General features: G+C 35.4%; 1 protein-coding gene across 10 annotated transcripts in view; it reads left to right on the top strand.

The window, feature by feature from the left end:
* Positions 1-12,519, top strand: part of TCF12 (transcription factor 12) — a 422,204-nt gene that overhangs the window by 1,099 nt on the left and 408,586 nt on the right. For all 10 annotated transcript variants that reach the window (XM_058294251.1, XM_058294254.2, XM_058294255.1 and 7 more), the window contains 2 exons: positions 291-387; positions 1,403-1,475. In XM_058294251.1, coding sequence (XP_058150234.1) covers positions 313-387; positions 1,403-1,475 — 148 coding nt within the window. In that variant the 5' untranslated portion in view covers positions 291-312. Of the gene's footprint in view, positions 1-290; positions 388-1,402; positions 1,476-12,519 lie in introns of those variants that run through there.

A 12,519-nucleotide genomic window follows, 5' to 3' on the forward strand; every position in this document is an offset into this window, starting at 1 on the left:
AGGGGCCTGGGAAGGGGCCAGGGACCGGCTCGGAAACTTGCGGGAGCGGCGGCGAGTTGCGGGAGCCGCCGCGCCGCTCCCGGGCCGCGCTGAGGAACGCGTGGACCCGCGCACACGGCGCGGGCGCGGGGCTCTCCCGCCCCCTGCCCGCGCCGCGGTGGAGTCGAGGGGAGGGGATTGGAAGTCCGCCCGGCGCCCCGCGACCTCCTCGTCTGCCCCCGCGCTCCCCTCCACCCCCGTACACTTTGGGCCACCCTGGGCCCTCGCGGAACCCGTTTCCTCTGCCTCAGGACCTGCTAGAAGTGGCCGAAGATGAATCCGCAGCAGCAGCGCATGGCCGCTATAGGGACCGACAAGGAGCTGAGCGACCTGCTGGACTTCAGTGCGGTACGAGAGCTTCCCGCGGCATCTTGGGGTTCTGCTGAGGTTTTCAAAAAAAAAAAAAAAAAAAGGAAAATAAGGAAAGGGGGTGAAAGCGACGTGGAGACTAGGTAGCGCGAACTCCCATCTGCTCTGAGCAGTAGTTCTCAGGGCCGGAGTCCAGCCCCCCAAGTTGGCCACCTGAACTTTGATGTAATGTTTAGACTCGCAGATTCAGAACTTTAAAGCCAGAGGGGTCATTTGATTTAACCAGTTGAAAGAAGAACAATATAATCGTGAGCTTTGGTTGAGTCACGCCCTGACCGTGATGATTTTGGACTTTCTGTGAAAAAAGAAAATGATTTTTTCTTTAATACTTTTAACCACTCCTCTCTCAGAGAGCTGATTAATATAGTTTATGGTCCCTGAAAGATGTTATTTACAAGAAAGTCAGTTCAGGGCTTGAATTTCTAGCCTTTTGAGCGTACCACTTTTATTTTAAGATGGCTTTGTGTATGTGCATGTGTGTATCTGAAAAAAAAAAAAAAAAGAACAACTGAAAGAAATATCAGGTGAAACCAGAGGACCCATTGCCCTTATTAAAGGGTCTGATTCCTTTATTAAGTGCTGTTAGAGGCAGGACCAACACCTGCTTTATAGAATTGTTACAATGGATCTTAATGTAATCGTGTAGAGGTGATTTTTTACTTAATGTATATATGAAGTTGCAATGTAAATATGAAATTCACTTAGTTCCAAGATGAACATCGTGGGTGCCAAAATTTACAGTTTAATCTTAATAATCTCAGAATCTTTCATTTAAGTGGCTGGTTTTTCAGAACAGATGTAACCAGTATTTCCAAGTAGTGTTAGGCAATAGTATCACTCCATACATTTGCCTTTCTGGGTCTGAATGTTATCACCTCAAATTTATTTTAACTTCCCTCTGAAATATAGTAACTGATGACACTTGGTGGAGTTTTGTTAGCAATGGGTCTAGAAGAATTTCAGGACTAACAGATACATTTGGGTTATTTTGCAGATGTTTTCCCCACCTGTTAATAGTGGGAAAACCAGACCAACAACACTGGGAAGCAGTCAGTTCAGTGGATCAGGTAAGATGTCTAAAATGAAAAACTGAGGTCGTGGTGATTTTGATACATTTTAGTAGAAATTATAAAGTGTTTCAGTATTTTCCTTCATGTCATTCTTTAGTGTGTTAAGTTAAAATTTTAAACAAAAACAAATTAAAAACCACTGAACTTGGGCTATTGCATCAAGGATCCATTGACCTTTCTGTAATAATTTCAATAAAGATTTAAAATTGTCCCACTTTTCTTTGCATTTTAAAATGCGTTTTAAAATTGAAAATTGTCTTGAGTACAGGGTTTGTATGGTATCTCTGTACTTAGAAAAGTACCAGAAGAAAATGCTCTGTGGTTTATGCAATAATTTCAATATAGATTTAAAATTGTCCCACTTTTCTCTGCATTTTAAAATGCGTTTTAAAATTGAAAATTGTCTTGAGTACAGGGTTTCTTTGGTATCTCTATACTTAGAAAAGTACCAGAAGAAAATGCTCTGTGGTTTATGCATAGTCTTTTTTTTAAAATGTTTATTTAAACATAAGTATTTCAATTTTCAGTTCACTGTCATCAAACCCAGATTCTAAAGAATTGGTAAAATATTATTGGGTATATGCATATGTAAATCTGTAGAATTGAGTAAAGCAGTAATTAATAAGATTTATTTTTTTAAGATGGCCATTCCCATGGAAGTCTGCTGCAAATTAATAATGTGTCAGTTATTTAAAATGTTACAAATGAAGAGAAACTTCCAATGTGTTATCTTCAAATGCATCTGTTAGAAGACTGAATTCTGTAGTGTAGTCAGATTGTTAGGATAATGTTTTGAGTGAGTTAAATTAGATTCCTATTACAACAATGCTGTCCTCTTGAAATTTACTTTCTTAACGTTTGCAACTATTCTGCTCCATTAATAAACATTTATGTCATTTTCTTAAAAATGTGTTTTTTGTTTTTCTAATTTATTATACTCATAATTAAAAAAATTCCATTTTAGTGCACAAGGTCCATTTTAGTGCACAAAAGCTGTAATTTTCTGTTTAATTTAATCATTAGAATTCATAGATGAAAATTAACTGAAGTTATGGCAGCATCTTAAGAAAACTAGCTGTCAAATCTCTGAGCTGAAACTCAGTAATTCCTCTCTGGTACTTTTTATTTCTCATTAAAATGAGAGTTTATTTCTTAAAATACTATAAAGCAAAAATGTTAAGGTCAATTTCACAGCCATTTTAAAACTTAATGCCACTTTACATTTAAACATTTCTATTTTAAAAATCATACACTTACTAAAACTCATTTTTAATGATGAAATTACCATTGGGGGGGTATAACATGTAGTTTAACATCTCAAATAAGATAAAAATACTTTGCATTTGAAATAACACTAAAAGCTGTTATTATCCTTAATTGAAAGGATATCATGAAATGTCAGCCAAACCCCAATTCTTTCCCCTACCTCCTTCCTTTTACTGATAATCATGAAATTTGTCACTTTGTGGGCGGGGGGGCAGGGAATTATTAGTTAATATAGAAGTTTTGAGTAGATCTTAATATTGCAACTAATAATTCATTTTCAGGAACTTTAAAGTTTATTTTGTCTAAGAAAGTGGTTTTGAAATGTCAAGTATTACATATATAGTAGATGCTCAGTAAATATTAAATGAATAGTGATTGATGTTTCATTCTGTTAGTTTCAGTTTAAATTATGGTAAATATATTTAGCACTCATTGATCTCAAGGAAGTGAATTTCAGAGATTTTCTATTAGAAATGCTCTCTGATTTTAGAATAAAGACCATTATATTTTTCCACTTTATAAAATCAAGAAAGTATGATTGATTTATGTGGTATGTAAAATAAAAAACTTGTGTGAAATTGGTGTGCTTTATTTAATACATGATAGTTATGAGACCCTTCTTTAAGTAGCTTGCATTGCACAAAGAAAAAATATTTTTCTACTTTGTAGACAAGGTTAACGTATTTTATTATTTGGAAAAGGAAATTTTAGTTTTAAAACTGTTGGAGTTGTTACTCATCCATTGAAAGGTTGAACTTAAATACCTGTATTCTGTGGGCATGATGATATTTATCTGTGTGGTTTGTTTTAAATGCCAGAAAAAATGTAATTAAAATAAAAAACTGTGACCTTAATAACTAGTCAATTGATTTTTGGGAAGGGAAGATGGCATAACTGATTATTTTATATCAAAGTATATCAGTAGATGTGGTTTCCCTCTAGCCATTTCTTAAAGGGAAAGTCTAAAAAAAATTGTTATTAAAATATTTTACTTATTTTTTTATATTTATTGGCATTTGAAATCATTTTCTGCCCTGATTTTGAAAGATATTATGTAATACATCTGATTGCCTGTTTACTTACAGCATATACAGGGCTAAAGATCTGACTTACCCTTTGAAGAGCTGACTTAAACTAAATTAGAATTTTCTTGTCTTTGGAATAACATCCATAAAATCCAAAATATTTTGCATAGTGAAAACTATAATTGTGCAGTAAAATATCCTTTTTTGGTTCTTTGTCCTTCTTGAAGATGACTTAATTTCACTTGGGTTGTTTTTGAAAAATAATATGTAACACTTTTATAATTTTTTTGAACCCATGTAATAGGCTACACTACACGATGTTATTGATCTATTCCTAAAGCAAAATAACTTGCATGATAGCTGATGCTTCATAAGAAATCACAATGGAAGAGATGAATGTATGTTTCCTATTACTTAGTCTTGAGGAGTCTGTTACAATGTCATTAAGGTGTTAATATTTTTTGCATTATGGAAAGACTGTTAATTTGTCCACTTTGGATGGTAGGCTTTGTGAAGTGTTCTTAGGGTGACCTTGAGAGTTGTTTCTGTGTCTAGGAGTGAAAGATGAGGCACTCTATTAGAGCAGTAAATAGAAGGAAATCTTGTTAAAAGGATTGACAAAATGGAAATAGTTCAGGTGTTTAAGTCCATAACCTGGTTCCTGTACCTAACACCACCCCTTAAGGTTTTGAGTGTGTAGAAGTAGATTGTGATATTGGGTTAATTTTTAGTGGATTAAGTGTTTGCATGATGTCTGAAAATTTTCTTTTTTAGTTTTTGAATCCAAGTAATAAGAGATATTTGAAAGGGGATGAGATATATTAATTTTGTAAGCTATCTGTATATATCAAATATGTCTTGTTGATATTTCTACCTGTAAAGTTATTTTAACTAGCAATAAAGCTTTACTTTTCCTCATTCAAATCAGTCCTTTGTAGTAATAAAGACTTTTCTTGCTCAAGTTTTTTTTTGGGGGGCGGAAATAATTGTAACGAGTATTTTCTAACTCTTTGTTTTTAAAAGGAATATAGTTTTCTTCAGTTACTAATAATTTTGTGTAGGGACAATTTTCAGATGTACATGTAGGCCTTTTGAAAATATTGGTATAGGTACAGAAAATGAATGCTTATTAAATTGCTCTTCAGTAAGTTTTCTTAAAAAATTAAATTGAACTTTATGTTTTGAGATAATTGTAGATTCACTTACAGTTGTAAGAAACAATACAGAGATATTCTATATACCATTTACCCAGTTTCTTGCAGTGGTAACATCTTGCAAAACTATAGTATGATATCATAGGTTGTTGAGGATGATACACTCAAGGTACAAAACATTTACATTACCACAAGGATTCCTGATGTTGCCCTTCTTTAACTGTATCCACCTACTTAGTACTTTTAAAAAAAAATCCTGGGTAAGATTATTAAATACGTACCACCCCATTAAACACAGAATTTTTCAAATTGCTATAGCATTATTTGCATGTATAAGAAAAAAATAAAGAGAAAACCAAAAATTTACCAGTGTGTTTTTTAAAAACTGAAACATAATTTGGTAGGAATGTTGATAGAGAGGAAACTAGGTTTAGCCTTTTAAGATATTTTAAGGCTGTAAGTAGGGTGTGGCTCATATTGTATACCTCTTAGTTTTGAAATTTATAACTATAATTTGTAGTAATAAGCACTTACTAAAACTTATTAAAATTTAATGCTGTTATTTGGGTAACTGAATCATGTAGACCTTTGCTTTTGGTAAGCTGTAGTGATGAATGAGGGTAACTGCACAGTCAGCAGGGAAAAGGGGAAAATAAGGTATATCTGGATAAATATAGTATGTTGTTAAATGGCTCATTTAAGTTAAAAGTTTAGTAGTAAAGAAGTCTTCTAGAGTAAATCTGTATATGAAAATACAAAATTGGAAAAGAAAAATTAGAGGCAAGTTTATAGGTATGGATATTGTGTGTTTTTCAGAACAGTTCCTGTAGTGTTTTCTTTAAATAGTAATGGCTTTTAGTGGATTTGAAAAACAATTTGATTAGATCACAATATTTTAGAAACTTATTTGTTTTATACAGTGAGGCATACCTGTAACTAATATTTTTATTCTTTTCATTAACAGTTTACCAGTTCAAGTTTCTGTCCTTTAGGCTTTCCTTTGGTATATCTTTTTCTTTAAGATTTAAAAGTAATTCTCTTGGAATAGGAAGATAAAGATGAAGATATTTGTCTTGAATTATAAACAGTCCCCCCCCCCCCCCCACATTTTAGGGTCATTTAGTATACTTCCTTCTTAATGCCAGATAGTTTTTTCTGTTTTTGTGCAGTTGGTCATCTTGCCTGTGATGTTACTGCCTTTTTAGTATTGTTAAAGACTTGGATAACTCTTGCCACAGAGTAAACTAAGCTATTAGAAAGGGTCTCCTGAAAAAGAAAGAGTACCTCTGGACAGTGTGAGATACCTTTAAAAAAAAATCATGTAATAGGACTTTCTTTGGGTGTCACTTGAATGTTTTTTTTGGATGGGAATGTTGAAATTGCAATTCTAATGTTTTAGCTTTAAGGGAATAAAATGAGAAGACGGCATTTTAAATATGTTAATTCAAAGGACTAATGAATGACTTTCTGCCTTATTAAATAGTTGAGCCATATTTATCTCAGATTTTGTCAGTCCACTGCATATTAATTTAGTATCTACTTTGTGAGGCATGCTATTCTAGAAGCTTTTGAGAAGATGGGAAACTGAGAAGGGCACAACAAAAGAAAGTTGAAGCATTTCATTGTCTGGATGGGAAGATAAAATATAAAATCATGAGGTAGATAAATTTCTGTAACATAAAAATGTCAATAATTGGAAATGAATACAGTTTAAATTGAGTCCATAAGAATAAGGAGGTGTTGAGTCTGGGGACTGGCTTAAGGATAACTCAGAGATGGTGAATTTAGAGTTGTCTTGGGAAGGAGATATGAAAACTGAATTAGGGAAGAGAAGAATTGGCCTTCTAAGGTGTGCAACAAAATGAGAGGAGAGACCTGGAAATCGGAATTTGGCTCGATCTAAGGGCTTTTATAGGTCAGGGAAGGAGAAGCTGGTTTTTATTGTTTACTACTCTTGGAAGAGCTCATATTTCCATACTATTTTCTGGAGTTCTGGGTTCAAATCCAGCCATTGCCTCTTATTAGCTGAGTGATTCTGAGCATGTGACTTAACTTCTCTGTGCCTCTGTTTCTTAATCTGTAATCTAGGACTAATAATAGCTATATTCAATAGGGTTTTCAGAAGTGTTAAATGAGTCAGGAACAGTGTTTGGCACATAGTGAGCTGTGGCGGAGTTGGAGTTTTAATGGTGAACGACTAGCAATAAGGAAGACATTTATTTAGGAGGCTTTCATGTTACTATAGAGATAACCTGAGGAAGGTATGGACTTGGTATTTGTGTAGGAAGCAGGAAGGAACACTACCAGGCATAACGGATGACAAAGTCTGAAGGATTGAATTTTTGTAGGTAAGAGAAAAGATTCAAGGTTGCAGTTCTGGCCGAATTGAGGGATGATAGTGCTAGAGGAAATAAAGATGCAGTATTGTTTTGAACATTTTAAATCTCATACAACCTGGAACTCTTCTAGTTAATCTGGGGATTCATGAGGCAGGAGTATAGGGAGAAGAGTTGAAGATGGCCTAAAAAAGAAAAACAGCTTTTTTTTTCTTACTATAAAATTAATATGTGGTCATGAAGAGAAAAATTGAAGAGCAGAAAAAGCAACAAGGGGAAAATTATTTATTATTTCATTACCCAGAGAAAATTGTTTTTATTTATTTCCTTTTAGTCTTTTTTTTCCTAATCGTTCTGTGTTTACAAAATTGGAAGCTTACTAATGGCTTTCATTTTATGTCCTGCTTTTTTTTTTTTTAACTTTATATCATGAGCATTTTCCCATAGTATTAAAGGTTCTTTATAAACATGATGTAAATTTGTTGTATGGTGTTATATGGCATGGAAATACCATAATTTATCAGTTCCCTTATTTGCTTGACATTTAGGGTTTTTGTTTATAAATTTGCTTTTTGCTTTTGTAATTAATGCAATAGTGAACACTTTTTGTACATGCATGCATTTTTGCCCATAGTTTAATTTCCTTTGAATAAGAGAAATAGATTTTGTTTTTTTTTTTGTGCTTACAAGTTATAATTAAAGCTAAATGAGTGAATGAATTCCCTTAAGGAAATGAACTCAAAGGGAGATAAATTACCAGGCCATGGATTGATGTTAACGGTAGATTTAGATGCATCAGATTACTGACTTCAGTTGATTATTTAATGTAAAAGTTCAAAAGTTTATTAGTATATGAATGGAATGCATGATAGCAGTTGTAGATTTTTATTTGTATATAAATGGATTGTGTGGTGACTGGATGAAATTTCTGTCATTCTTTGACCTGTGCTTACTGAAGTGGAGTAGAGTCTAATTGGAGTCTGTCCATAAGAGAGTCCTTGAATTCCTGATGTTTTGTGAGAGGCAGTATAGCATAGTGGAGAGGCTCATGAGCCAGACAACTAGTTGGAATCAATGTTCTGTGACTTACTAGCTGGGTGGCCATAGGCAAGTCATTTAAAGTATCTGAGCCATACTTTTCTCCTTTGTAAAAATCAGATAATGATGTCTACCTTCAAAATCCTCTGAGGATGGTAAGGTTATCTCTATTGTTTGCCACAAATCTGCTTCAGAAATGGTAGCTGTTAATATTATTTTTGTGGCAACCTCCTAAGTAAAATTAATGATAATTTTAATTATTAATAACACAACAGTTATAGACAGTATTAAAGCCAGTGATTATTGAATTACCATTAAATGCTAGCACTGGACTAAGCAATTTACAGGCATTATCTCATTTTCCTTCGGATAAAATGAGATGTTTCCTGGCGGTGGTGGTAGGAGAATGCCCCCACAGGGTAATGTATCAAAGTGGCTTTCTTGTTGTATAAAATTATATATATTGTTGCAAATCTAACAAGAAATTAGCGGCACAAGTAGTTTTCAAAGGACATCAGGTATTTAAGTACTTTCTTTTTAAAGTAGATTCCTTTTTTTTTTTTTTTTTGAGGTACCAGTGCCAGGGATTGAACCCAGGGACTTGTATGCAGGAAGCCAGCACTCAACCACTGAGCCACATAGGCTCCCCTTGGTTGGTTTCTTCTTTTGTTTGTTGTTTGTTTTTGTTTTTAGGAGGCACTGGGAACTGAACCTGGGACCCCCCCCCCCCCCCGTGGGAAGCAAGCACCCAACCACTTTACCCACATCCACTCCCAAGATGATTTCTTTTCAATATTGTTATATTGTAGACAAAGAATTGTTTAGTGCAGAATGGTGAACAGAATGTGTACCTCTTTTGAAAAACCCTCCTCCTGCTTGAGCATTGCCACCAAATAGAACGTTTTCTCCATATTTTTGTCTCTAGCTACTTGAAATTCTTTCTGAAATGAGATGTTTTCTAACTAAATAAGTAAAATGAAACTTACATGGCCTGAGAGCATAGAATAGCTGGGAGCCAGGTTGGAGAGAATGTTAAGAGTTTTTAGGGTAAAACTTCTTTACTTTTTCTCTTTGTGGTAAAGGAAAAGGAACATAAACTCCCCTAAAAGCCTGAACCAACACATTGTAAGTGAGCAGAAGAAATTTTTTGTGAAAGTTATCTTTTACGTTCCATTTCATAGTACAAACGTTTATTGTAATTTTAACACGTTTCAATCAATCATTAAGTAAAACTGAAATTCTAAGAAGATGCATTGTGTTTGGCTTGTCTCATTACCTTCCCCTTGTATTGATTTATATCTTCGGGCAGTGGGGTGGGGTGGGGGAGAGGTAAGGGTGAGAGGGGATGCTGGTCTATGCCATCCGTTCCTCAGTGAGAAGCCCAGCTCTGGAGCATACTTTTTAGCTGTCTTTATTCCTGAACCTCTTCTTGTGTCCACAGAAGTCCATGAAAAAGGGATCATTTCATTAGTTGAAAAAATCATTTTGATAAGGAGGAAAGTGTTCTTTTCATAAACAGAAGCACTGAGAGATTTGTTAGTAATGTAACTGATTTGAACCAGTGTGTGCTGTTTCCAGTCAGATCATCCTGTCTTTTTTTTTTTTTAACCACACCCTTGACTTGGGAAGAAAAGCACTTTAAAATGTGTTCTCATATGTTCTAGGTTAAAAACATGTTCACATAAAGACTGTGGCGAGTTTCCAAGCTACCATAAAGTGTTTCTTAAAGATGACACAAAAATGAAAAAAGATTGGTGTTTGGTTACTAATTTTTATTGTATCAGGTGGTGACTCAAGGATGAAACCTCCAAAAGAAAATAATACAATTTGAGATAAGATGCAAAACAAAAAATAAAACCTCTTTAAAAAAAATAAAACCCTACCATACCTTTGGTTATTAAAAGTGGGGAATATGGGCCTAGAGATATCATTTTGTCAGGTGGTAGAAGGTGCCTGGATATGAATTGAGGGGATTTCTCTGAATTTGTGGTAATCTGAAGAAAAGAGTATTCCAGGTACCAAATGAGTCTGTCTGGAGGCATCCTCACTTAGAAGTTGTTTATTTGCTTCTGGTAGTTTTGCCAGTGTGCCATCGTGAGGCTTTAAAGATGAGCAGGACCAGCTCATAGTTACTTTTCCACTACTTTATTGGTGGCTAATGTAGGAAGCACAGGCAGGACTTAATGTGATCTCCACAACTCCTGTCAGTGAGCAGATGTGCTTTGCTCTCCAGGAGCTTTGTGAGTTGTGGAGCCCAGCAGGAGCCCTGCTAGAAGGGAGTGACAGTCATCAGGCTTCTCAGTCTTTGAGGCATATGTTGTTGTTTTGAGGTTGTGGGGGATAAATAAGAGGTTTGCTTGTGCCACTGGAGGGAAAAAATACTAGCTTCACTTTGAACTTACTGGCAGAACCATGTTTGGCTTCAAGTGAGTTTAAAGAATACTGTGGCCACTCATAGACCAGGGTTGAAAATCTTTTGAGTTCTTCAGTGCTAGCAAGTCCATTTAGATTTTTGCTATTTGGAAACTCTGCTATATCTAGCCAACTTTATCATCTAGTCAGAGGCCTAATTGCTTATCTGATTGATATTGACATGTTAAGGTTTTGGAAAGTACTTTCTAGTGTTCTCAGTTTGGAATAAAATTAAAGGGAAAAGTTGTTCTGTGTTGAATCTCATGGTGGAAATATATAGACAGCTTGTGCTGATTATACTTCTCCAACTAGGCAGGTAATTAGAACCATTTCAAGACTATCCTAAGTATCTCTTACCTGAGTACCACCTTAATTCTTTTTAGTCTAAGTGATATATTTATTATTTGTTGAGACTCCCCCCCCAAAGGTTCACAGTCTCTAATCTGCAATTTTTAAATTCAAAAAGGTCTGAAACAAATTTTTTTCCTCTAAATTCATTACAGACTATTTTGGTGGCAAAATGTGATCTTATTCAAAGAGGCCATTGACAGTCTCTATTTATCTAGTTATTGTATAGCTACTAGATGCTGGGGGTGATTTGTAACATATATTTTGTATTTTTTTCTTAAAATGTAAAAAAAATGAATTCAATTTCATCTGATTCATGGGTTTCAGAAAAGGTATTATAGATCTCTGTGTGTATAAGTGTGTGTGAGATATTGAAAGACACCTTGGAGTTTTGATATAATGGGTCATTGTTTACAGATAAGGCAATGGAGTCACACAATTGGGTATAGGAGAGCTGGGATTAGAATCCAAATCGCTTGTCTATTGTTCCTTCCATTATGTAATACTGCCTCTTTGGAAAGTTGTCTGTAGGAAGATCACTTTGCTTTGTTGCAGATATTATTTTTAACTTAAAATAAGAATTTCTTTTTTGGACCCAAAGCCTAGGCCAGAGCCTGTATTATTTTAAGTATTGAAAAAAATGTGGTGGACTTATTCATATAAAGCAAATTCTTCCTGGGAATATGGATTTCAGCACAGGCTGAGCCTTGTGCTTTGAGTAGTCTCCGCAATACTTCCAGTTTAAGAAATCAGATTCTATTTTGAGGAGAGATAAGCTTGTACATCCTTTGGACCAAAGATTGTACTGATACTTTCTTGATCAGTTATAAACATGCATGGAAATTTTCATAAGGAGAAGAAAATCTTACCATGTTCCAGTCATCTTCACAAAGAAAAGGGGAAGCTAGGATATGATTTCATGGGAAACAGGAAACCAGTCTTCTGAAAATTTGAGTCCCTCCTTTCACACTGGTTGAAAGTTTTCCTATCTCCCCAACAAAGATGGCAGAGTGAGACTCTTTTGGGCTCCATCCCCCTGTAGAGGCTTTGAATAACCAGTAAGAACTGACAGAAGCATCTTTCTCAAAGTGCAAGAAAACAGTTAAAGGACTGCAGTAACAGGGTGAGTGCTAAATCAAGAGAAAGTCTACTTAAAAGCAGTAGGAAATGGTGATTCACTGGCTGACCATTCCCACTCCCTCACCAGCTCATCCTGGAGCTGGCCCAAGCTCCCAATATGGTTCTTTGGTCCTGGTTCCAAAGAGAGCAGAGTAACCCTTGTGTACATACTGGGAGCATGTAGGTCTGGCCCAGTCTGTCTGGTAGAGGCCTGAGGACCTTGCTGTCCCAAAACTTGCCCTGTGTGTAGCAGGCTAAACCCTGAACTCTCCTAGAGAATGCTGTGGGAAGGTTGTCAAGTGGCTGCCTGGGGCAAGGGATTGCTGGCTGTAGGACATATAAG

This window comes from Dasypus novemcinctus, chromosome 3 (genome assembly GCF_030445035.2).
Source record: "Dasypus novemcinctus isolate mDasNov1 chromosome 3, mDasNov1.1.hap2, whole genome shotgun sequence".
In the NCBI taxonomy this organism is placed as follows: domain Eukaryota; kingdom Metazoa; phylum Chordata; class Mammalia; order Cingulata; family Dasypodidae; genus Dasypus; species Dasypus novemcinctus.